The 26,853-nt window shown below is 45.5% G+C and overlaps 1 protein-coding gene across 2 annotated transcripts in view; it reads right to left on the bottom strand.

Moving 5' to 3' along the window:
• col18a1a (collagen type XVIII alpha 1 chain a) overlaps positions 1-26,853 on the bottom strand; it is a 137,098-nt gene that overhangs the window by 66,594 nt on the left and 43,651 nt on the right. For both annotated transcript variants that reach the window (XM_079519196.1, XM_079519195.1), the window contains one exon: positions 5,264-5,805. In XM_079519196.1, coding sequence (XP_079375322.1) covers positions 5,264-5,805 — 542 coding nt within the window. The remainder of the gene's footprint in view (positions 1-5,263; positions 5,806-26,853) is intronic.

The following is a 26,853-nucleotide window of genomic DNA, read 5'->3' as shown; positions in this document are numbered from 1 at the left end:
CACGCACGCACGCACGCACGCACGCACGCACGCACGCACGCACGCACGCACGCACAGTACTTGCTGACATTAGTCTAAACATCTACGCGCAGATAAACACAGACTGATCTCTGTGAACTGCTGGCTTCCTGCTACGTGGGAACAGTTTTTTAGGGAATCCCCACCTTTGCAGAAAATCAGAGGGTTCTATTGATATGTAGCAGACTGAATAATGAGCCCGCTGCTTCGGAAATGACACTATCTTATCACTATCTCTGCTCTCTCTCTCAGCCTCCTGCAGAACGCACGTTCTCACGCAGGAAGGGACTTGTTCAGTGGCGTCCATTAATGCTACAGTATCTCCATACCAATCAACAGACCATTAGCTTGACACCAAAAGAGAGATTGTTCCCTCTTTCAAGATGATGAATTATTCCAGTGTCTCAAGTCGACTCCATGAGGCCGAGTTATTGTCGTGAAGTATAGCTTTGGAATAGACCTTTGATGCAGATGTGAGTGACCCGTCACTTAAGAGTTCCAAAACTTAATGTCACAAGCCCTTAAAGTTGAATGTGTTAAGCTTGTACAGTATAGCTAATGCATCCGGATCTTTGGATCCATATCTTTTGTGATTTGCGCCATTATGAAAAGGTCCGTTTCTGAATAGAATGATTAAGACAATCCACTTTTTCTCGTGATATTTTTATTTATAAAAAAATAAAATCTTCAGAGAAAGGCCTGCTTAAAAGTAGGAGGTTATTGAGTTTTTACGGCATTGGCTGTATATACCCTCGTACAGAAATCTCTTCCAAACAAACCAAATCCCCAAGTTTGTATTATAAATGCATGACATAAATATTTAGAGCTTTTCTGGGGTTTTTATTTGATTACAGGAGGATGACATTCTTCATAAGACCCTCCTAGTCGTGGACCAGACAGAGAGGTCACCTAATTACACCCAGTCCTGACCCTGGAGGCGAGGCTAACCCACTCTGGGCGGGAACCCCTTTTGGTGTTTATAGCATTCTGTTAAACTTTAGCTATTGAAAAATAGCAGATCTACAAGCTCATAGCGCGGCACCGAGTGCCGCGCTACGAGCTTGTAGGTCTGCTATTTTTTGAAAAATATTGAAAATGTGTTGCAAATCTTTGAATATATATATTCCTTCAGAGCGAAGGTTTTTAACTCAAATCTTTGCTTCTGGGGGGGGGGGGGGTCCCTGGAACAACATATTTTCAGATGGGGGTCGGAGGCCAATTACATATATTTTTGGGGGTCCCTGACATGAAAATGTTTGAGAACGACTGACATAGAAACACGGCTTTTTCAAGAAAACTGTCAGGATTTAGAAGACATTCATAGAATCGTCCTCACGTCCTCAGGGGGCTAAGCTCCATATGTTGCTTCATATATGCTGTCTCTCACGGTACAGTAGCGACAACAGAGCGGATCACACAATCATTCACTTGATTTGTATATTACTTTTCAAAACAGAACAAAGTGCTTGCTCCCCCCCCCCCCCCCCCCCTTTTGAAGGACCAATTGACAGCTGACTGGGTGAAAGTTCTGTTGGACAAAATCCCTCAACATAATTTGGTCTTGTTATAACAACAACACAGCAGTGGTTCTCAGAGGGGGGTCTGGGGGTCCTTGAGGGGGGTCTGGGGGTCCTTGAGGGGGTTCTCAGAGGGGGGTCTGGGGGTCCTCGAGGGGGTTCTCAGAGGGGGGTCTGGGGGGGTCCTTGAGGGGGTTCTCAGAGGGGGGTCTGGGGGTCCTCGAGGGGGTTCTCAGAGGGGGGTCTGGGGGGTCCTTGAGGGGGTTCTCAGAGGGGGGTCTGGGGGTCCTTGAGGGGGTTTCAGGGGGTCCCCAGCAAAATGAGAAACAGATTTAACCCTATTTATTTTATTCTTCGGGAAATGTGAAAAACAATTGTGAGACGTGTTGGAATCATTTTTAACGTCTTCTCCTCTTCCCTGGCATAGATGATTTTCAAACGGGGGGTCCTCGGCATAACACCCATTCCATTTGGGTGGTCCTTTGACATAAAATAAATGCTTGAGAACCACCACTGTGTTTCAGTATGAGAACCGTATGAGAACAGTCAGGGCTGGCCTTGAACTTTTATATTTATACCAATACAAAACCTTGTGTACAGTAAACGTGTGAAAAAACCATCACATTCGCAATTAACCCATTTTGACCTGGGGACGATTCTACAAATCCTGACAGTTCTCTGAAAAACATGTTTCTATGTCAGTTGTGTTCAAACAGTTTCATGTCAAGGACCCCCAAACATACAGTATCTGTAATTGGCCGCCGACCCCCATCTGAAAATATGTTGTTCCAGGGACGACCCCCCCCCCCCTCCCCCGCCCCAGAAGCAAAGATTTGAGTTAAAAACGTTCACTCTGAAAGAATATATATTTTCAAAGATTTGTGCCACATTTTCACGATTAAAAAAAAAATAGCAGACCTACAAGCTCGTAGCGCGCCACTCGGTGGCGCGCTATGAGCTTGTAGATCTGCTATTTTCCCAATAGCTAAATTATAACAATGTTTAAAAACACCCAAAAGGGTGTTCCCGACCAGAACGGCTTAATTCAAAACATGTCATACAGCTTCCTGGTGAAACTGAGTACTGTATTTGTCAGCAGCCCATTATTTCTGTTGAACTCTTTCCAAATAATTCTTCATAAAGGATGAAAGAGTTTTCCTCTTATCAGCCACAGACAAAGAAATAAACCCCTCTTTATCTGTATGTTTCCTTTTTATGTCTGTTCTATATCTCTCTATATCATCAAAGCTTCATTCATGAGTCACTCCCCGAGGGAAGTGGATCGTTGCTTCCTCCACAACTCTCCAAGAATGAAGCATTTATCTAAATAATTATGAAGTCTGGGAGTTTTATGTACATCCAATTATCCCCTTAACGAGTCAATGAAGCTATTCCTCCTGACGTAAATTAATTACCAAAGCGCTAATTAACCCATTTTGGACTGAGGTCGATTTAAAAAAAGGCTTCTAAATCCTAATTCTTTTCTGAAAAACCCATGTTTCTATGTCCGTGGTGCTCAACCTTTTTCATGTCAAGGACCCCCAGAATTATCTCTATTTGGCCACTGACCCCCATCTCAAAATATGTAGTTCCAGGGACCCCCCCAGAAGTAAATATTTTAGTTAAAAATGTTCGCTCTGAAATATATATTCAATGATTTGCGCCACATTTAACGATTTTTCAAAAATAGCAGACCTACAAGCTCGTAGCGCGCCTCTCGGTGGCGCGCTATGAGCTTGTAGATCTGCTATTTTGCAATAGCTAAATTTGTGCTTTTACTTCACTACAATTATTTGAAAACTTTAGTTACTAGTTACTTTGGAGATTTTAATTTTGATTAGAAAACATACATTAACCACTTCAACCCTATACATTTCGGCCATTTGAAAATAGCCGATCTACAAGCTCACAATGCGTCGCATTGCGAGTGCGACGCATTGTGAGCTTGTAGATCAGCTTTTTTCAATATATTTTCTACACATTCTACAATATGAGTACTTTTACTTTTAGTACTTTAAGTACATGTTGATGCCGATACTTTTGTACTTTTACTTTTTACATTTTCAATTCCGTACTTTTACTTGTAACAAAGTACTTTGCAGTATTGCAGTATTGGTACTTTTACTTAAGTAAAACAATTGAGTACTTTTTCCACCACTGGTTAGCGTGTGTCTCTCTCTCTTCAACCCAAACTAAAACCCTGGTGTACTTTTCTCAACAACACGAACAGAATGCATCCGAGTGGAGTTGTTGACCCCCAGGCTGTGGGGGGGAGGGGGAGTCCTCAAGACTATACGCTAATGTTTCTGCTGAGTTGTGTAACCAAAAGGCCAGGCCACCGAGGGTCAGCGTGCACCTGTCCGCCTGTGTTTACTGACCACAGCTCGGGGTCAGGAGGTGTCTGGGGGTCAGCTGACCGGGGTTTACGGCGTCTCCAAACGAGCTGGAGTTGATTGCACCCCGACGGAGAGGCACTACCAATTATCTCTAGTCTGGACCCCAGAGGCCCAGATGTCTGCGCTGCGATTCTGAGCGGGCCAATTTGGGCAATCAAATCACACAGTGAGTATAATCCAGTAACACAGACTGGACAGCTCCTGGTCCACCGGGTCGGTCCCGACTGGGAAAACAGCAAAAAGGTAAAGCTATTCTGAACTCTGACCCAAATTCACTCAGTCTGCAGCTGACTCTCTGTTTTAACCACTTAAGCCTGTTTATATTTTATAAGTTAATGTCGTACTGATGGTCTCACGTGGTGACAATAACCGATCTACAAGCTCACAGCATATTCAATATTTTCGAAGCTGTATAATGACCAAAATAGGTGACGCCAGGTTGAAAGCGGTTAAGTTAATTTTAGCTAGTGTTACGTGAGTTGATTTGAGATAAAGAATTTGTTTTGTTAAGCATCCTAAATTCTTGTGCCTGCGAGGCAGGAAACGCCAGCAGTAAGAAACGTCTCAAGGTGAAAACACACTCCTTGCCCTTTCCTTTCCTCAGGATATAAATATATATACGCTTCACATCCTGGTGTTTCAAAGCTCGACCTTTACGTCTACGTCAAAGAGGCGAGTTATCTCGAGTAACAACTCACCAAACACACCTTCTGGTGCGTTCATATGCTTTCCTCTGTCTCTCCAGTCATGTCTGTTCTCAGTATTGTTCACTTCCCATTGTTGTCGACGCTCTGTTTTTGTCTCGCTACTTTGCATACTTTTACGTATTTTATTTCCTTGTTTTATGGTGAATACTTGTAGTATTTTATTTCCTTGTTTTATGGTGAATACTTGTAGTATTTTATTTCCTTGTTTTATGGTGAATACTTGTAGTATTTTATTTCCTTGTTTTATGGTGAATACTTGTAGTATTTTATTTCCTTGTTTTATGGTGAATACTTGTAATATTTTATTTCCTTGTTTTATGGTGAATACTTGTAGTATTTTATTTCCTTGTTTTATGGTGAATACTTGTAGTATTTTATTTCCTTGTTTTATGGTGAATACTTGTAAATGTATGTGAAGTTGTTTGTGTGTATGAGTGTATAATATACAGTATATATTCTGTGAAATTATGAAACAGCTGAGGTTGTGAAAAAAAAGCAGTTGTAAGAAGAATGTATGCTTATAATTCTGTGAAGTTGCCTAAACTGAAATAAAAACAAAGTATAAAGAATTAAAAAAAAGAGGCGAGTTGAAACGGATCCCCCCCTCCCCGGTCTGTATACATACCAGGAACTTGTCGGGGTCGGCCCCTCCCGCCTGGCCCACGAACACCCCGGCGCCGGCCTCCAGCTCCATCTCGTCCGGCGACCTCTCGAAGCGCTTCACCTGGGCGTCGGCGTCGCAGTTCAGGTAGAAGAACACCCGCTCGTCCTCCACGGCGATGGAGAAGCGCGTCCACTTGTCCCGCAGCGAGGGCACGGCGAAGCGGGCCGCCTCGTACGACTCCAGCGAGTCGGGCTCCGTGTAGTACAGGACCACGTCCTGCTTTCCCGCGCGCACCGCCGACAGCTTCACGGCCACATACATGATGCGCTGGGAGCCGTCCGTGACGGAGAAGATGACGCCCCCCCGGTCCGACGTGGGCATCAGGTGGAAGATGACGGAGAAGTCCCGGTAGAAGGGGTTGGGCAGGTGGGCGCGGGCCAGCTGGCCCGTGTTGGCGTCGGGCCCGAACACGTAGCTGGGCCGGCCGTCGGGCCCGTAGACGGTGGTGATCTCATCTGGGGGAGGGTCTCCGATCAGCTGCAGCAGTGAGACCCCGCTCTCCTCTACATGGGGGGGGGAGACAAGACAGGACGTGAGGTCACGGGACAGGACATGAGGTCACGGGGTGGAAACACAGGTAGCGATAGAGCGTGGCAGTCCCGCCCCCTTTCATGACAACGCCAGGCCCAGGAAATAATTCCCAATGCATTTTTCCCATAGAAATTTCAAAAAGTATTTATTTAAAGACCTTTTAAGCGTCGTACGAAGCCAACTCGAGTTGTGACAAATCATGACAACAAACACAATATTTTGGACCAAACAAATAATTACAAAGAACAAAAACAACATTGTAACCTGCCATTTTTTTCTTCTTTCTAATTATTTGATCGGCCCAAAACATTGTGTTTATTGTCATGACGTGTCACAACTCCAGTTGGCTTTGACCGCAGCGTAAAACGTCTTTAAATAAATACTTTCTGAAAAGTTCTATGAGGAAAATGAACAGGGAATTCTTCTTTTCCAGGTCTCTCGAGGGGGCGGGGCTGCGACGCTCTATATGGGCATAGACATAAAAAGCTAGACGCCTCCTCCTCCGGCTCTGGGGCATTTGTATCGTATGGTGGTGGCGGCCATTTTGGTTTCCATTATGGCAGAGGCAGAGTTGCCACTCAAAGTGACTACTGGGCTGGGCAATCACAGTGCGTCTTCTCCTGGGACTTGTCAGAATCTAGGGTGCGCACCCTAGATCACTGGTTCCCAAAGTGGGGTCCGGGGACCCCCAGGGGTACTTGAGGGAGTTCCAGGGGGTCCCCAGCTAAATGATAGTTTGGAACCAAATGGACCCTTATGGGTCTGTAACTCAGAGAGTGTACAAATGGTTTGGTTCCATTTGTACACTTAAATTAACATTGATTTTACAATATAAATTGGGGGTCCCAGAGACAGAAATGCCATTAAATGGGGGGCCGCAGACTAATGCATGTCAAACTGGGTGGTCCCTTGAAATTAAACGTGTTGAGAATCTCTGGTAGAGCCGTACAAATCTTCTCTTATGGGGGTCCCTGTCGTCTTTTCAAATGGGGGTGCGTGGGATAATTAGTGTCAATTTGGGGGTCCTTGACGTGAAAAAGTTTGGGAACCACTGCTCTAGATTCCCGGAGAGTCCCGGGGGCGGAGCCTGATTGGCCAGTAGTCACTCTGAGTGGCAGCGTGCCGCGCCTCATACTGAACTCCAACATGGCGTAACCTCCAATAGATCACATGTCGCTCCAATGAACTGCAGCGGCGAAGGAAGAGGTATCTAGGTTTCTATATCTATGGCGATGGGTTCTTTATAAGGGGAGGGGCTGCATGGCGATGGGTTCTTTATGAGGGGAGGGGCTGCATTGCAGGGAATCGGTGTTAGAGAGAGGGGCTCTATTAGTTTGTTGGGTAGGTCAGTAGGACTTGTAGATCAGATCGTTTGTGTGTGATGGACACGGTCGTCTGTCACGAAAGTGTGACCGTGAAAGTGCTCGCGATCATCGATGACTTCTATGGCTCCTCCCTTCTTCAAACTAATGTAAACATTGTGATGCTTAAGCCACGCGTGAATCAAACGTCACATTGAAACAAATGGTAGAGAGCATTTCAATATGTCATCATTGCTAATCACAACTGCTGTGCTCAAAGATCAAATACAGCTTTGCCAGCGTAATAATAATATATTAATACAAAAAATAAAAAAGGAGTGTGTTCTTGCACGGTAGAATTCAGAGTGTTACTTTAACTCCCGAGTGAAAACATGGACCTGCGAGGGTGTGGACCCGACAGAGAGGGTGTGGACCCGACGGAGAGAGAGCTGGACATCCCCAAAAAAGGTCAGCTCCTCTGGGACCGACAAAAGAAGTAACTTCCAACAGACTTTTCAAGGCCACAAGTAGCAGACTGCCCCCACTACGCACACACACGCACGCACGCACGCACGCACGCACGCACGCACGCACGCACGCACGCACGCACGCACGCACGCACGCACGCACGCACGCACGCACGCACGCACGCACGCACGCACGCACGCACGCACGCACGCACGCACGCACGCACGCACGCACGCACGCACGCACGCACGCACGCACGCACAGCCCAACCCCCCACTTCATTCCTCTATCATCCTAAACTAGAGCGGGGAATGAATCTTTAGACTCACTAGGGGACAGGGGGGGGATTCCAAAGCAGACCGTTTGAATGATGGTACTAGCTCTCAGATATTCTGCTTTCAACACCCCCCCACCCCACCCAGACACCCACCCACCCACCCCCCCACCCACCCACCCACCTTCCACCCTTCACTACCAAGCATTTTGTTTCTGTCCGTGAGATCAAACCACCCCTGCTGGCTTTCAAGGGAACCTGTAAAGGTACGGACAAAATATCTCTAAAACACCATTTCTAATTGCAAACGAATGAATAGAGGGTATGCACGTGACATCATCATCAAACCAGGAAGTTATGCAGGAACGCCCACTGAGTGGCAAAAAACTACTTTCTGGCCTTGACAGCCCATTCATCCAAACAGAAAAGTCCAATCTGATTGCATTTAACAACATTAAACAATGTTAAACTCACTTTGCATGTTGCTTTGCCACTCGCATACCCTCTATTATCATGAGATCAATGACAAAATAAGAGTGTTGCATGATCGACGTGATATTCTCCAAAACTCGCAAATACTTGTACTGTACACACTACATTGTAGTGTGTACAGTACAAGTATTTGCGAGAGTGTATGTAGTGACTACATACATAACGAACATCGCAATTGATATTCCAAATCGAAATATTCTCTCCAATGGTCAAACTATACTACAACGGGATCAAGTCCTATAATCCAATAGCATGGGTTTAATTCTCGTAACTTCTGTGACATCTGCTAAATGCCACCGCGCCGCATCCCAGAAGAGGGGCAAACAGCTGGGGGTCCCCCCGAATATCTGTGTTCACTCCCCCGTCACCCCGGGCAACCTCTGGTGGGCTCCACGCATATTAATCAGAACGAGACGTCCTGGAAATGTGACAAACACAAAGAGCAACGTGGACCCATTGCTTTTCATGCCTGCTTTCTTGTTTGTTATTTACATTACAATGTGAAGGTCAGCTCTGTTTGTTCTTATTCCTTGTAACTAGAACCACATTTAGAATGATCTCTTAATGATCTCTTAACCGGGTCAAGGAGAATGAAGAAGGAATGTAGAGGAGAAAACATAAAAGGTTGAACTGGAGATACAGTCAACGCTCAAAATCACTGTTTTGGCGGGTGGTCACCGTGGTGTACTGTAAAGGGATACGGTTTCTTGTTCTTTGAAGAGACACAGTGGGATGTCAGCCACCCGATGACTAATGTGCCAGTTTTTATCGTTTGGTTCAAAGACCCCCCTGTGAGAAGTGGAGATCACTGGGGTCCCCCAGGTGGCTTTGTTCGAAGTCAAAACACACAAGGTATTCATTCAGCTGATGCATGTGTGGCCTCTACGCAGTGCGCTGCTCAATCGGACCCAGGAGTATGCTGAAGTCTGCTGTACTGTACTGCAGGGGTTCTCAACATGTGGGTCGCGACCCCTCGTGGGGTCGCCAAATTTTGAAATGAAGCGTTTACATACAGTAGTACACATAGTACTGTACATGCATCCACCTTCCCTAATGATTATATCTCATTTCAGTATTTATTTATGGTGTATTGTCTCTATTATTTAGGTTACTGTAGCAGTCAATTTATATTGGGGGTCGGGAGGGGGCGGGCGGGGCGGGGGTCCCGAGACATTGCCAAAGCATTTCCGGGGGTCCCCGGCCAAAAACGTTTAGAACCCCTGCTGTACTGTACTGTACTGTACTGTACTGTACTGTACTGTACTGTACTGTACTGTACTGTACTGTACTGTACGCCACCAAACAAATCAAGGCAATTCTGTGTTTTGATCAAATAAACGCAATGAAACCAGGACCAAGTATATACTGCTTTAAAAAAAGAGAACAACACCCACACACTATTTCTGAAGATGTTCTGCTTTTATGAAACGCAAGAGGGCAGCGAAGAGTGAAAGGCTGACATTTCAGTCATAGACAATTTTCGCAAATTGCAATTAAGTATATGGCAATCTTACTAACTGGAAGATTGAACCAGCAAGACGATAGAATTAACCGCACAAATTTAAAAGAATCACCCAGAGCATGAAAAACACACTGGTGGAAGATTGGGATCAGCCTTATAGGAGGACTTGGCGCGAGTCCATGGCGGTCGTGTGGTTGATGTGATGACACACAATAAATTGTCACTTTTATTTTTTTACCAGACCCACTCGTCTCGCAGCAGATGTTTTCTCTGATAAAGAGACTCCCCCCGAGGGGGGGTGGGGGGGGGGGGGGAGCGGGCTTCTGTAGACCTGCATTCACACACAAGTTCACACAAGCAGCCACAACCTGCTCCCTCCCCCTCCTCGCCATGACCGTGTCATGTCATTATATCATAATAAATAGCATGACAGACATATCTATCCATCTATAAATGCACCAAGTCTGTGTGTACGTACTGTACTGTACTGTACTGCACTGTACTGCACTGTACTGTACTGTACTGTACTGTACTGTACTGTACTGTACGTGTGTACCTATACGTCTGTAATCCACGTAACTCCAGAACCGTTCGCCCCACCGACTTCAAATTCCACCCACGCGTTCCACACCCTCACAAATGGTAAATGGTGCATTTATATAGCGCCTTTATCCAAGGTGCTTTACATAGATTGTGCATTACATTCACCCATTCACACACACATTCATACACCGATGGCGGCGGAAACCATGCAAGGTACCAACCAGCACATCAGGAGCAATTAGGGGTTCAGTGTCTTGCTCAAGGACACTTCGACACTAACTCTGGGGGAGCCCACAGGGTTCGAACTGGCAACCTTGCGGTTACCATCCAGCCACTCTAACCCTGAGCCACCGCCGCCCCCAGGGAGTGCAGTGCCCGGTTTCGAGGTTTGTCAGATAGCCCGGTTGTCCAGATAGAACCAGCACAAAAGCCTCTGCCCCCACGGGCTCTGGACCTGATCACCCCCTAACTCTCCATATATGGAGCTGACCTGTTCTGATCATCACAATGATGTTCTGACATCTGCATACACTCCATATTTGGGCATGCCTGACCAAGAACTCCATATATATGGGCATAAAAGGGACACAGACTCAGAATCTGCAGTTGATTTTGACATCAAACACTGCGAATGAACAAAACCTCAAAGATGAATGCACGCTGCTGTAAAAATGGTCACCTTTTGAACTTGAACACTGGACTCCTTGTGGCAACAACAACTCGGTAATGCCCGTCATTGGTTGTGCATGAGTTGGCAGCGGACTAGCGGGTAAGATAAGATAATTGACTTAAAATGAGGTGGAATGTGCGACACTTCTCCCAAAACAGAGGGCAGAGTTGTCTTTCACTCCATCAGAGTGTTCCATGATGTCTTTCACTCCATCAGAGTGTTCCATGATGTCTTTCACTCCATCAGAGTGTTCCATGATGTCTTTCACTCCATCAGAGTGTTCCATGATGTCTTTCACTCCATCAGAGTGTTCCATGATGTCTTTCACTCCATCAGAGTGTTCCATGATGTCTTTCACTCCATCAGAGTGTTCCATGATGTCTTTCACTCCATCAGAGTGTTCCATGATGTCTTTCACTCCATCAGAGTGTTCCATGATGTCTTTCACTCCATCAGAGTGTTCCATGATGTCTTTCACTCCCTCAGAGTGTTCCATGATGTCTTTCACTCCATCAGAGTGTTCCATGATGTCTTTCACTCCATCAGAGTGTTCCATGATGTCTTTCACTCCCTCAGAGTGTTCCATGATGTCTTTCACTCCCTCAGAGTGTTCCATGATGTCTTTCACTCCATCAGAGTGTTCCATGATGTCTTTCACTCCCTCAGAGTGTTCCATGATGTCTTTCACTCCATCAGAGTGTTCCATGATGTCTTTCACTCCATCAGAGTGTTCCATGATGTCTTTCACTCCATCAGAGTGTTCCATGATGTCTTTCACTCCATCAGAGTGTTCCATGATGTCTTTCACTCCATCAGAGTGTTCCATGATGTCTTTCACTCCATCAGAGTGTTCCATGATGTCTTTCACTCCATCAGAGTGTTCCATGATGTCTTTCACTCCATCAGAGTGTTCCATGATGTCTTTCACTCCATCAGAGTGTTCCATGATGTCTTTCACTCCATCAGAGTGTTCCATGATGTCTTTCACTCCATCAGAGTGTTCCATGATGTCTTTCACTCCCTCAGAGTGTTCCATGATGTCTTTCACTCCATCAGAGTGTTCCATGATGTCTTTCACTCCATCAGAGTGTTCCATGATGTCTTTCACTCCCTCAGAGTGTTCCATGATGTCTTTCACTCCCTCAGAGTGTTCCATGATGTCTTTCACTCCATCAGAGTGTTCCATGATGTCTTTCACTCCCTCAGAGTGTTCCATGATGTCTTTCACTCCATCAGAGTGTTCCATGATGTCTTTCACTCCATCAGAGTGTTCCATGATGTCTTTCACTCCATCAGAGTGTTCCATGATGTCTTTCACTCCATCAGAGTGTTCCATGATGTCTTTCACTCCATCAGAGTGTTCCATGATGTCTTTCACTCCCTCAGAGTGTTCCATGATGTCTTTCACTCCCTCAGAGTGTTCCATGATGTCTTTCACTCCATCAGAGTGTTCCATGATGTCTTTCACTCCCTCAGAGTGTTCCATGATGTCTTTCACTCCATCAGAGTGTTCCATGATGTCTTTCACTCCATCAGAGTGTTCCATGATGTCTTTCACTCCATCAGAGTGTTCCATGATGTCTTTCACTCCATCAGAGTGTTCCATGATGTCTTTCACTCCATCAGAGTGTTCCATGATGTCTTTCACTCCATCAGAGTGTTCCATGATGTCTTTCACTCCATCAGAGTGTTCCATGATGTCTTTCACTCCATCAGAGTGTTCCATGATGTCTTTCACTCCCTCAGAGTGTTCCATGATGTCTTTCACTCCATCAGAGTGTTCCATGATGTCTTTCACTCCCTCAGAGTGTTCCATGATGTCTTTCACATAGTGTTCCATGATGTCTTTCACATAGTGTTCCATGATGTCTTTCACATAGTGTTCCATGATGTCTTTCACATAGTGTTCCATGATGTCTTTCACATAGTGTTCCATGATGTCTTTCACATAGTGTTCCATGATGTCTTTCACATAGTGTTCCATGATGTCTTTCACATAGTGTTCCATGATGTCTTTCACATAGTGTTCCATGATGTCTTTCACATAGTGTTCCATGATGTCTTTCACTCCATCAGAGTGTTCCATGATGTCTTTCACTCCCTCAGAGTGTTCCATGATGTCTTTCACTCCATCAGAGTGTTCCATGATGTCTTTCACTCCATCAGAGTGTTCCATGATGTCTTTCACTCCATCAGAGTGTTCCATGATGTCTTTCACTCCATCAGAGTGTTCCATGATGTCTTTCACTCCATCAGAGTGTTCCATGATGTCTTTCACTCCCTCAGAGTGTTCCATGATGTCTTTCACTCCATCAGAGTGTTCCATGATGTCTTTCACTCCATCAGAGTGTTCCATGATGTCTTTCACTCCATCAGAGTGTTCCATGATGTCTTTCACTCCATCAGAGTGTTCCATGATGTCTTTCACTCCATCAGAGTGTTCCATGATGTCTTTCACTCCATCAGAGTGTTCCATGATGTCTTTCACTCCATCAGAGTGTTCCATGATGTCTTTCACTCCATCAGAGTGTTCCATGATGTCTTTCACTCCATCAGAGTGTTCCATGATGTCTTTCACTCCATCAGAGTGTTCCATGATGTCTTTCACTCCATCAGAGTGTTCCATGATGTCTTTCACTCCATCAGAGTGTTCCATGATGTATTTCACTCCATCAGAGTGTTCCATGATGTATTTCACTCCATCAGAGTGTTCCATGATGTCTTTCACTCCATCAGAGTGTTCCATGATGTCTTTCACTCCATCAGAGTGTTCCATGATGTCTTTCACTCCATCAGAGTGTTCCATGATGTCTTTCACTCCATCAGAGTGTTCCATGATGTCTTTCACTCCATCAGAGTGTTCCATGATGTCTTTCACTCCATCAGAGTGTTCCATGATGTCTTTCACTCCCTCAGAGTGTTCCATGATGTCTTTCACTCCCTCAGAGTGTTCCATGATGTCTTTCACTCCATCAGAGTGTTCCATGATGTCTTTCACTCCATCAGAGTGTTCCATGATGTCTTTCACTCCATCAGAGTGTTCCATGATGTCTTTCACTCCATCAGAGTGTTCCATGATGTCTTTCACTCCATCAGAGTGTTCCATGATGTCTTTCACTCCATCAGAGTGTTCCATGATGTCTTTCACTCCATCAGAGTGTTCCATGATGTCTTTCACTCCATCAGAGTGTTCCATGATGTCTTTCACTCCATCAGAGTGTTCCATGATGTCTTTCACTCCATCAGAGTGTTCCATGATGTCTTTCACTCCATCAGAGTGTTCCATGATGTGTTCCATGATGTGCACACATTTCCAAATGGAAATCAAGCCTTTAACCCATTCTGGGCGGGAACCCCTTTTGGTGTTAGCATTACGTTATTCTTTAGCTATTGAAAAATCACACCCGTGTGAACTGAGTGGTGTAAGGTCTTATATAGACTGATCAACTGTGGTCTGACGTAATGAAATCACACCCGTGTGAACTGGGTGACCATAGCAACCATGCTCATTTTTTGGTACGAACAGACACGTAAACTAACAAAGCCAGCTGTAGGAGTGGTATACACCACTCAAAAATAGCAGATCTACAAGCTCACATATGAGCTTGTAGGTCTGCTATTTTTGAAAAATCGAAGAACGACTGACATAGAAACACAGCTTTTTCAGAAAACTGTCAGGATCTAGAAGACATTTATAGAGTCTGATCTCAGGTCAAAATGGGTTAATTCTCTCTTATACACGTACTGTACACAGTCGTACTGTACACAGTCGTACATACAGTAGTACATTTCCACCATAATATGACCTCTCACTCCCCTGTGGTTCCATCATATGATCATCGGATGTGCTTCGCCAGCCCTGCAGCACTTGTCCTATATGCCCCCCTGGACCAATAATAAAGGTGTGTGTGTGTGTGTGTGTGTGTGTGTGTGTGTGTGTGTGTGTGTGTGTGTGTGTGTGTGTGTGTGTGTGTGTGTGTGTGTGCGTTCGCGTACACGTGCATTCCAACTCAAGGCCATCATTACCGAAACAGCTCACCTATTAAACCTCAAAACCGGGTTCCAGATGTGCACTCTTTGGTCATGGTCTGAATTTGCCATCATGAAATATATTATTACAAAAAATGTATGTAATGACATGAATTATAATAACTACATCAAACCACATGAGTGTCTGGGTGGGTTTTGTGTCCGGACACAAAGTCGGGACAATTCAGATCATTTTGAATTAAGTTGTCAACTTGACAATAGGCGAATGGAAAGTTGAATACGGTATAATGATGTTGCGTTATTACTCTGAACTTTCTGCCAGAGCAACATCATTCAGCACTTTAGATCTGCCATTACTGTTCACATGGTGAACACATCAACCAGGTATGCTCTAATAACAGTAACACACACCTAGGAGGAGTAGTACATAGACCATATTTTGTCATGGAAAGATCACATTGAACCCGTGGATAACAAAGCATATTTTAAAAAAGCTTTTTTTATGAGTGTTCTTCAGTACTGTAGTACCACCTGGTATGGATGTTGTTTCCTTAAAGTTACAACTGCTGCAACAACTCTTTGGTCACAGATTGTTGGATGACATTTCAGATGACTAAAACTAAACACATCTTTATTCAAAAGACTAAAACTAAATCCAAATTTGCTGTCAAAAACAACAGGGTTTTCCTTGACGTTGACCTCGACATGAACTTTAAGAGTGGAAGACACTGACGCGAATGTCAGCACAAAGCAGTTAGCGTTATGTCGGACGATGACAATTTAGTCACCGCCCGGATTAAAGTGCAGCTGCTGAATAGGTTTAAGAAGCTTTTAAACTCCAAAAGGAATGCCTTTGGGCCGATTTCCCTTGAATATGGTCAACATTGTCACCAAAACGCTGCCACTCACTCTTTGCCCATTGATTAAAAAAAAAAAGGTGATTGTGCGGAGGGTTTCACATTAGCATTTTAAGAGCAATCTCAATTCACTCTTTCCAAAAAGCCTTTTGTCAAACCAATGACAGCCTTGACTTTTCTAGCGTAAAAAAGGAACTAGTTGCTGAATAGACCTGGTGCTGGATTTATGGTCTTAGGTTCGCCAGGGACCGTTTAATGGCCAGGAACTCCATTTCCCTCGGATACTATTAGCATACGGAAATGGTGCTCAAGACCCTGATATAGTCTCTGATAGATATAGGCTTACCATAAAGTACAGTGTGAGCTCGTTTAGACCTGGGAAAAAAATCAGTATTATATAAATTATTGTTGATAGAGCACCGAAGTCTGATGTCAATATCGGTAGAGGGCGCAAATCCACAGGTTCATGTACTTTATATTTGCATTGTAATCCCCATAGGGGGATTTTAGATCGCCTCATATAAGAACTGTGTTTGAAAAATAAACATGTCATCCAGGCCGTTTCACTCATATGGATATGAAGAATCAACTGACTGAGAGAAAACGCTATTGTTACTGCTGCTGAATTAGTTACATTTTTGCTAGAAACAGAGTGTATCATACTGTATATGAGTGACTGACTGTTGCAAACGATACAGAGACACCTCCCCGACAATAACGCAGAGACAGCTTGTTTATTTTTGGACCACAACACTTATATGAGACGATATTAAGATCACCCCATGTTATTCTCCATAGAGAAATTACTTCCGCGAACCAGGGGAATCGAAGGGATGAGCGAGTTACGTCAGGACTTCGGTGCTCTATATGAGACTAGATATTGACTTGGTTGTTTGTGATAATGGCATACCTATTATGTGTTGGCTTTTCCTATAATCACGTAAGCTCTATTAAATACTTCAAAAAAAACTTTCAGAATTATTGGAACATCACAAATATCGATATTGAGTTATTTGGTTCAAAAGAATAAGGTGATATCGTTCAGCCCTCAGGATGACAGCCTAGTTGTTAGGAACTAATGGACGACCCCTAAGCTTCCTGCTGATAAGAGGTTAAGGAGAGAATGAAGTGACAGTCGGCAGATTAGTGGAGGCGAGCGAGTCCCCGTGTCTCCAGGCAGCGTCCCAGGACTCCCAGGAAAATGAGCAACATCTGGACCGCCATGGAGAGCTGTGCGGTTGCCAGGGGGCCACACGCTCCGTCACCAATCAAAACATCCCCGAAAGCAACTGACAAGGGCAGCCGAGCGATCCCATCCCTCACAGCGCAACGAGCTGGTCAATCAATCAACTTCAATCAATCGGTTTTATTTACACAGTGCCCACAACCACAACAATTTGTTGTTGTTGTTGTGGTCTGTAGAGCAGATCAGCACCGTCCTCTCACAGAGAGACAACTGTTTCCCCATCAGAGCGAGCAGCGCTGCAAGGAAAACCACATGGATCCTAGCGTCTTTATTCTGGGGGGTGAAGATTCTGTGAAAATAGCAGATCAACGCGTGTATTTCGGCTGTTTTTTGGCGAAGGGATTTGGTGTAGAGGGAAAGAAGGAGCGTTCAGAGTGAACAGCATTGTATAGATCCAAGTACACAGTTGTTCCTTACTTAGATTAACTTTGTTGTCAAATGTCACCAGATTTGACTGGTCAATGTGCACTGAAAGACAGACAGACAGACAGACAGACAGAATCTCAGAGTTACATACAGGGTCCACTGTGACCCCTGGTGAGACCCAGAGCCAGATGTTGAGAACCCCTGTGCTGCTAGACTGAGAGGAGCTCAGTCTCATGACTAAACACTGATGTGTGTTTTCATCTTTGGCCTCCTGCCATGTTGTGACCAGCTGAATATTATTGAGTCAAGACGCCACTTCACGCTGGCCTGGTGTTTATTATTACAATATGAGGACACCGTGGTTCTGTGACACAAGGTCTCCTCTCCTCTTATCTGCGTGTGAGACCGTGGTTTGACCCCTGAGACCGTGGTTTGACCCCTGCCTGCTCTTGTCAGAGAACCACCATCATTTTTCGACCGCGGTCGAGATCATGGATTCCACAATGCTACGCCAGACTTCCCGGTCCTTCATTGCCACCCACAGTTCCTGCCTACTGATGCATGTGTCCCTAGCGATGATGGGGTCCTTGACATGAAATATTGAGAACCACTGATACAGAAACATAGGTAGGCCTATTTCAGAAAACTGACAGGATTTAGAAGACATTTTTTAAATTTCGATTTTAGATTTACTCTTTCTTTTCGTTTTTTCATCCCTTTTGGGGGGATGGGGGGTTGGGTGGGATGGGGGGGAGGTGGGATGGGGGATGGGGGGGGGAGGTGGCAGTAATGTGATAGTGTTCAAGTTATCTACCTGTAATCTCTACAGCACTTAGGCTGGCCCACAACGCAGAGTGAAAACACAGAGTTTGTGAGGTGACGTGCCAGCGTGTAAGGCTAAACCCCACCACATACACATAACACACGCTCCATCAATAGATCCCTAGACTTAAAGAAAAAACAAATGTTTCAATGGAAGCATTTTAGGACATTCCTCTAAATTGGTTTTGCCATGATTTTGAGAAGGAACTCTTAACGGATTTAGTTCAAAAGGCAGTAACTGCAACCACACACAAAAAACTGCCCCAAGAAACCGGTGGACCAATCCCAGCCATCCCAGTGTGTCTGTATTTTGTATTTCAACACCGCCTCATCAACCATTGTTGCAGCTTTTTTTTCGTTACCCCTCCTGCAACACAGGAGGGGAATGAGTTTCTGGCAGCAGCGAACAGAATCCAGCCCACACTGTGTGCCCATAACAGGAACCCTCCTCGAGCGCCAACGTAAGAATGGCAAAAACTCTGCGGCGGCGGAAACCGTGCCAGTTTTGGGCCTTTCCTGTCACGAGCTGCGAGATGTGTTATGGAACCACCATACTGCTAATCGGTGTCAGACCTCCAGCAGTTGGGCTTGGCGAAACGTTGTTATATTTAGTTTGAAATAAAAAACACGGGGAGCAGAACTATATTGTGTGCTGAATGGTTTATATTCAACCACCCTAGGGGGATTTTTGACAGCTGCATCAACAGCAAATATATTATGGAAACATTTTCTAAATTTCATTATGCTTTAAATAGCATGTGACGTGTCAAACTAGGGGGTTTTCATCATTCTGAATCCATTCCAAGCATTAGTTTTGCACGAAAAACACTCCTTGGGCTAAAAACGGCCTGACTAACTGTTGCACTCTAATCTCTATTCTCTACACTGATCTCCAAGTAGATCGGTGCTTGTAGATCCGTAGCTGATCTACAAGGAATACAAATGAAACTTACAGTAACACAGATATACTGTATAGCTGAAAGGGTAACCTTTTTTTCCTGGACAAGACTCTGAACCCTCGTCTTGTACTTTCATGCATAAGATCTGGTCATTCCAGCTTAGTAAGATGTTAAAAGTAAAAATATTTAGGACGACCGTTGAGCCGATTCTACTCTATGGCTCCGAGACATGGACACTTAAATTAGAGAATCGGTTGGATGGCACTTACACCCGCCTTCTAATGAGAGCGCAAAATCTGTCTTGGAAGAGCCACCCATCGACTGATCTAATATATGGCAACCTTCCCCGTGTTTCTTCACTGGTCCGATCCAGAAGAACGCAGTTTGCCGGCCACTGCTACAGAGCTGACAATGAGGTTATATCTTCCCTTCTTCTCTGGAGTCCTGCCTCAGGGCGGACCAGAGGTAGAAAAATGATGATGATGATTGTCTTGTACTTTCAGACCAATTTCAGAAATGGTGTTTGGAGAGGGACAGATTTCATTGCCATTTAAGTTAATTCAGTGAACAGCATAATTTGACAGCTTCGCCAGTCGCCTATGGTTTTCAAATTAGATATAATTTTTTTTTCTCTCCCCGGAACGAATTGCTGGTGACCCACAGCCCCCCCAGCCCCCCCCACCCGTGCACCCCCCTCCCCTCAAGACCCAGACATTTATGACCACTCATCTTTCGAGGAGAGACCAGACCAGTAGCCAAGGAAAATACATAATTAAAAAGCCTTTTGTGGTTTAACAATCCTCTGCCACGCCAGCAGGGGGTTCCCCCCCCCCCCCCAACCCCTCCATTGTAAAGAAGATGATAGTATCTGACAGACTTCTTACAGGCCACTCATGCACGGGGGCCAGAATATCTCTGCCATCTTCCCACGGAGCGGGCCGGCAAACCTACCCTCCCACATGCCACGCATAGATCTATACAGTTCACATTCGCACTATATAAAGCAGTGTGTGAGCCTGCTCAGCTGTGGTGCCCCCCCCCCCCCCCCCACACCGCCACGCGAGGAAACTAAAAGAAAAGCCACCATCATGTCAACGGTAACGTTATCCCCTACAGAGCATCCGCCCCCCAAAAATTCCAAGTCGGAATTATGAAGGGAGCGCGGTGAAAGATCGCTCCACGGTGGGACGTTGCCAAATCACGGAGGAGCGTGGGTGGTGTTCCTCCACACACAGAGAGAGAGAGGGGGGAGAGAGAGAGAGAGAGAGAGAGAGAGAGAAGGAGAGGGAGAGACAGAGGGAGAGAGAGAGAGAGAGGAGAGGACAGGAGAGAGAGAAGAGAGGAGAGAGGGGAGAGGAGAGGAGAGGAGAGGAGAGGAGAGAGAAGAGGAGAGGAGAGGAGAGGAGAGGAGAGGAGAGGAGAGGAGAGGAGAGGAGAGAGAGAGAGAGAGAGAGAGAAGAGAGGAGAGAGGAGAGGACAGGAGAGAGAGAGGGAGAGAGAGGGAGAGGAGAGGAGAGGAGAGGAGAGGAGAGGAGAGGAGAGAGAGAGAGAGAGAGAGAGAGAGAGAGAGAGAGAGAGAGAGAGAGAGAGAGAAGAGAGAAGAGAGGAGAGGACAGGAGAGAGAGAGAGAGAGGGAGAGAGAGGGAGAGGAGAGGAGAGGAGAGGAGAGGAGAGGAGAGGAGAGGAGAGGAGAGGAGAGGAGAGGAGAGGAGAGGAGAGGGGAGGGGAGGGGAGGAGAGGAGAGGAGAGGAGAGGGGAGGGGAGGGGAGGAGAGAGAGAGAGAGAGAGAGAGAGAGAGAGAGAGAGAGACAGTACATGAGATAAACTGCCCTTCCCACCCAGGAAGCCAAAGGAACTTCAGATAGCCACGAGTGTCTGATATACAGTGGTGGGAAAGTAACTATAAGTACATTTACTCAAGTACTAGTACTTGAGTACTAAAAAGATTGCTTCTAAATCCTAACAGTTTTCCTAAAAACCTATGTTTCTATGTCAGTGGTGGTACTTGAAACAGAGAGAGTATAGATCTATTATCGTAGTATTGCTGCTTTTACTCAATAACAAATCTGAGTAGTTTATTCCACAATGGACTGACATACTATCCTAGACACTGACTGCATGACAGGGGTCCTGAATTAGGGAGGTTGGAGGTGCCTTGTTTGTCTGTCTGTCTGTGTCTGTGTGTTGCCTGGGTGGCTGTGGGTTGGTCTGTGGGGGGTTTGTGCCGCAGTAGAAGATAGCTCCAGATAATGTTACCAGGCTAATAAACAAAAGGAAACAAGCAGCTTTTCGGGGGCTTCAAGGCAGGCCTTTACAGGCTATAGGTGACACATTAGCTTGGCTATTCAAGGGTTAACCTCATTCCACTGAATAGACAAAGATCACCACCGACCTCAGTATTAACCATATCGTTAACGATTGACCACCTTGGACAGAATGGACAGAATGGACACAGCTCAGCGGACAGAATGGACACAGCTCAGTGGACGAGAGAGGCTGAAACGTATGTCTCTATTCCATTACCACCTTGGACAGAATGGCGGACAGAATGGACACAGCTCAGAGGACAGAATGGACACAGCTCAGCGGACAGAATGGACACAGCTCAGCGGACAGAATGGACACAGCTCAGCGGACAGAATGGACACAGCTCAGAGGACAGAATGGACACAGCTCAGCGGACAGAATGGACACAGCTCAGAGGACAGAATGGACACAGCTCAGCGGACAGAATGGACACAGCTCAGCGGACAGAATGGACACAGCTCAGCGGACAGAATGGACACAGCTCAGAGGACAGAATGGACACAGCTCAGAGGACAGAATGGACACAGCTCAGAGGACAGAATGGACACAGCTCAGAGGACAGAATGGACACAGCTCAGCGGACAGAATGGACAGAATGGACACAGCTCAGAGGACAGAATGGACAGAATGGACACAGCTCAGAGGACAGAATGGACAGAATGGACACAGCTCAGAGGACAGAATGGACAGAATGGACACAGCTCAGCGGACAGAATGGACACAGCTCAGCGGACAGAATGGACACAGCTCAGAGGACAGAATGGACACAGCTCAGAGGACAGAATGGACAGAATGGACACAGCTCAGAGGACAGAATGGACACAGCTCAGCGGACGAGAGAGGCTGAAACTTATCATGTCTCTGTTCTATTCCAAGGATACAAAAAGAGGGTTTATAATTTCCACCTCTTTGTTCTAACAGAAACCATGTGCGACGGCCGTGGGAAGAGGTAACGTCCAGACAGAGCATCCAGGAAGCTACAAAATACTGATTTTGCAAGACTTTGAGGGCTGGGTTTATAATAATAAATCCCCTGAGCAGCGCCATCAGAGAGACCTCACATAGTGGTCAATAACCCAGCAAACACTAGACCCATTTGTTGCATCAGCTCTGTTTCATGTCAGGTTTGTTCTTTAGCCATATTGATTGACGGTTAAGTGTCCAACTGTCCATTGGTTCTTAAAAGGCCTGTCTTTGAATGAGTGCTCCCAGATGGTCTTCATCGGGGTGGCTTTCCGTTCAGGCCAAGGATTATTTATAATGATGCCATGCTAGCAGCGACCAGTTACACCACCGGGAGGTTATTCTGACAAACAATACCAGTTACTCCACCGGGAGGTTATTCTGACAGGCAATACCAAACAGACATAATGCCTCTTTGGTGATCATGTCTTCGGTGCAGCTATAAATGTTGCCCTGGGGATCGAGCAACATTATTTTATTTGCCACAAGCTTAATTTGCAACATCTTTCTTTGCATGTCTGACATACATTACCTAACATTCCACAAAATGTTTCTCAATCGTGTGGGTTCAGTTCACCCTACCTTTACACTCCTCCAAAGTATATATATATATATATATATCACCATATATTCATGTTAGAGTTGTTCTTGTTCACTGCTTTTGTTTGAAGCAGCAGGTTCCAAAATGTCCGCACAGTCTCGCACAAAGTATTTGTAAATCAATATCATACGATTTTCTATGATTGATTGTGTTGATGCAGTGAACGCTGCAGGCCATTTATAAATGCACTCAAAACAAAACAAAACAAAGACCAATAAGATCTACTTGCAACTACTATGTGATCCAGGATGAACTGTCACTTGGTGCTGGAAGGAACCAGAGACATCGTGTCCACTCGGGCCCGTCAACAGAGCGAGGCGTCACACAGATAGCGGTGCTGTAAAGACACATTCTCCATGTCCTACTGATACCACACGAGACAGGACAACCAAAACAACCCTCTTTTCCCAGGAAAAGAGATCGGTGCGTCAGTGGATATAATGTGTATACTACAGTATAGACTAGATAGAATTTCTGGAGACTCACTGCTAAAAGCAGCAGTAATCAACGTGTCTGTAATCACAACCACGTCGAGGTTGAATACATAAAACCTGGTCCCAGACAGTGAAGTAAATGAACTAACAGAGAGAGTCCTTTTCCTCTCTCTATATAGCCCATAAACAGACATGAAGACTTGACTAAATACCTACACTAAAATACTCAGAAGAAAGTCGGAGAATAAACTCGGAGGCAGACAGGTAAAGGCCTTGCTTTCACGGCAAAGAGATAATTCCATTACACTGTTTGACACATTTTGAAATCACACTACACTGCCTCAAAACATTTAGAGTCAATTGCCTCCAGTTCACAGAGCAGATTGTGTGCACATCTCAATGCCTGTATTCAGGCCAGGTGCTAGATGTCAGGCATCAAGGCCTGGCAAACATCAAAGGAGAGGAAGAACATCCGCAGACCTGTTTGTAGAGCTCAGAGACTATATTTTTTCAGAACGAACGTTTTTAACTCAAATCTTTGCTTCTGGGGAGGTCCCTAGGGGGAACAACATATTTTCAGATGGGGGTCGGCGGCCAATTATATATAATTTTTGGGGTCCTTGACATGAAATATTGAGCACCACTAATATAGAAACATACATAGATACCGGTAGGCTATTTCAGAAAACTGGAGTATGAAGAAATGTCTTTAATTTCGACGTCAGGCCTAAATGCTTCAAAAGAGAAGTGTAAGAGCCTGCTGGCCTGCTGCACAGAGACTGGTGTTGTCATGAGACATAACAGAGTTCACAACACGGGTCAGGCGATAGTCAACTATAATAGGAAACATAATAATATAATGAAATATAATTAGGAATGTGCACATATCTCTGAAACTCCTCAGCTCTAATAAGAAATAAGTACATGTACGACGTGAAACAGTACTTATAAACTGCAAAGATAATCCCTTCCTGTCCATTCGATGTAACGTGACAACCTAATTTGTCAGTTTTGGGGAGACAAGACAATTTACACATCAGGAAGATGCTGCCCGCAAGCCGCTGTCAGAACAGCTAGTGTGCATTTCCGCTGCTGCCACTATATTTCCATGACATGCTCACATCGTTCACAGTATATGGATGTGGGTGGTAAAAAAAATCACATGCCACTACTGAATAAACAGGATTTGCTCTCCAGGTTATAATACCTCCTCCTAATTGATATCATATGTTTCATGCTGAAAACGCAGGGCAGGAAAGATCAAAGGGTGTTAACTTTTTCTGATTACACTCTGCCTAATCTAATCAATTCATACAATTTCAAGCTACTGTGCGAACTGAAAACCTTCCCCTCCTGGCACACTTGACCACGACCTCACGACATTACCTTAAACATGAAAACATTCCCCTGGCACAACACTTGACCACGACCTCACGACATTACCTTAAACCAGCGATATAAAGACATCATTCCTCCTCATGCTCGCACATGAAACTGATTCATCGGATACTGTACATGCCTTGTGCAGATTTTGACAGCGTGGAACCCATTAAAGTCAAGTGTGTGTGTGTGTGTGTGTGTGTGTGTGTGTGTGTGTGTGTGTGTGCTTGTGTATTTTGAATAAACCTTCTAGTGATGATGAGTCACATGCTAACCAGTGGATTATGATGATGGAAACACTGACATGAAGCCGTCAGGTTTAAGGTTGTGAGCAGTAACTGTAAGCGGTTATAATGCCATGCGTGTTAAGAGTTCTGCAGCCATACCATGTGCTTCTCTGCGAGAGAGAGGAGAGAGAGGAGGGTGAGCTCGTTGTCTCCGTATCCATGCAGCCGTGCAGGGAAACCAAACATTGAGTTAATGGGACTGACACCCTGTGCTGAACTTAAACAAGGGGATTTGGTGGTAAAACCCAGACAATACAGGGAGGGAGGAGGGGGTTGTTTAATGACTGGCCCTGAATGAATTCCAGAGCCCGGAATCCATTCGAACCAGTGATTACCTTTCCGGTTACTAACTGACAAGCACTGATACCCATCGTCCTCCACATCGTCCGGCAGAGTGTGGCACTCCACGGGGAGGTGACCTTCGTCCAGGACTGTCCAGCAGCTGTCACGCAACACCTCGCAGAAGCTCCGGCATGGCAGGGCAGCCGAACGCTGCAGGCCCGGCGGTGCGCCACACTTTGGTAAGAGGAGCAGGCAGAAGAACCACTCTACGCTGTGGTGGCAGCCTGACCTCAGGAGCCATGCCCACTCACTCAGGAGGGCCTGGACTTCCTGGACACTGCTCTGGTTCAGGTAATTGGGCACCGCGAAGCTATCGCTGCCCATTAAGGAGCAGAAAGTAAGCGGGGTGTCTATTGGCACGCAGCGCGGGGATTCTAGGATCACGGTTGGCTTAGTTGCTGGTGTTTGGCTATTATTAAGGGATGTGTGGCTGACCACAGCTCCTTCTCTCGTCTGCGCTGTAGGGCTAGTAAACGGTAACTGACTAGCCTGACTAGTTACTGTAGGACTAGTAAATGGTAACAGACTAGCCTGACTAGTTACTGTAGGGCTAGTAAACGGTGACTGACTAGCCTGACTAGTTACTGTAGGACTAGTAAATGGTAACAGACTAGCCTGACTAGTTACTGTAGGACTAGTAAACGGTGACTGACTAGCCTGACTAGTTACTGATGTTTGTCTCCTATCTGAGTCGGCATTCATTTGTGTAGGTCTGAGTAAAGGTTTTTCGTGACTTACTACTTCATGCGCCTGGCTAGGTAAAGACAATTGGCTTAACAAGGCCTGGCTATTAGTTACCGGTTCACGGCTAACTGGTGACTGATGACCCTGAATGGTTCTCTCTGTGTGGGCATCCTCGGGGGCCGGGGGGGTAGTGCTGGCCAACGATGTGTCGTCTACAGACAGGGTTAGTAAATCACCTGAGACAGTGTATTCTGGAGAATACTCCGTCGAGTTAAAATCACTGGCATTCCGACTAGAGCTGATGTTAATTGTTCTGTTATTTTCACCACTACTGAGATCAAGGTTAAGAGAGAGATTGTTGTGGCTCTGCTCTGTCTGACAGTGCAGACTTTTAGCTTTGCCCTCGTCTGTTGTTTGGTTGCAAAAGGTCAAAGCATTCTCTTGAAGAAGGTCCAGTTTTGGCACACTGGTTTCTTTAAGTACACTGGCCTCGTTCTCTATCAAACCTGTGAGGTCAGTGGACATCATCGCGGCCAGCTCGCTGTCCTGCAAAGGCAAATGTGATTCGGACTCAGACTTAAATCCGGAGCCGGTCCAAGCAGGACCACCAGACCCTGACCCTAGATCAGGTC

This window comes from Electrona antarctica (assembly GCF_951216825.1).
Source record: "Electrona antarctica genome assembly, chromosome: 13".
NCBI classification, from domain to species: domain Eukaryota; kingdom Metazoa; phylum Chordata; class Actinopteri; order Myctophiformes; family Myctophidae; genus Electrona; species Electrona antarctica.
Note: the sequence above shows the minus strand (reverse complement) of the source record. Positions and strands in the feature narration are given on the sequence as shown.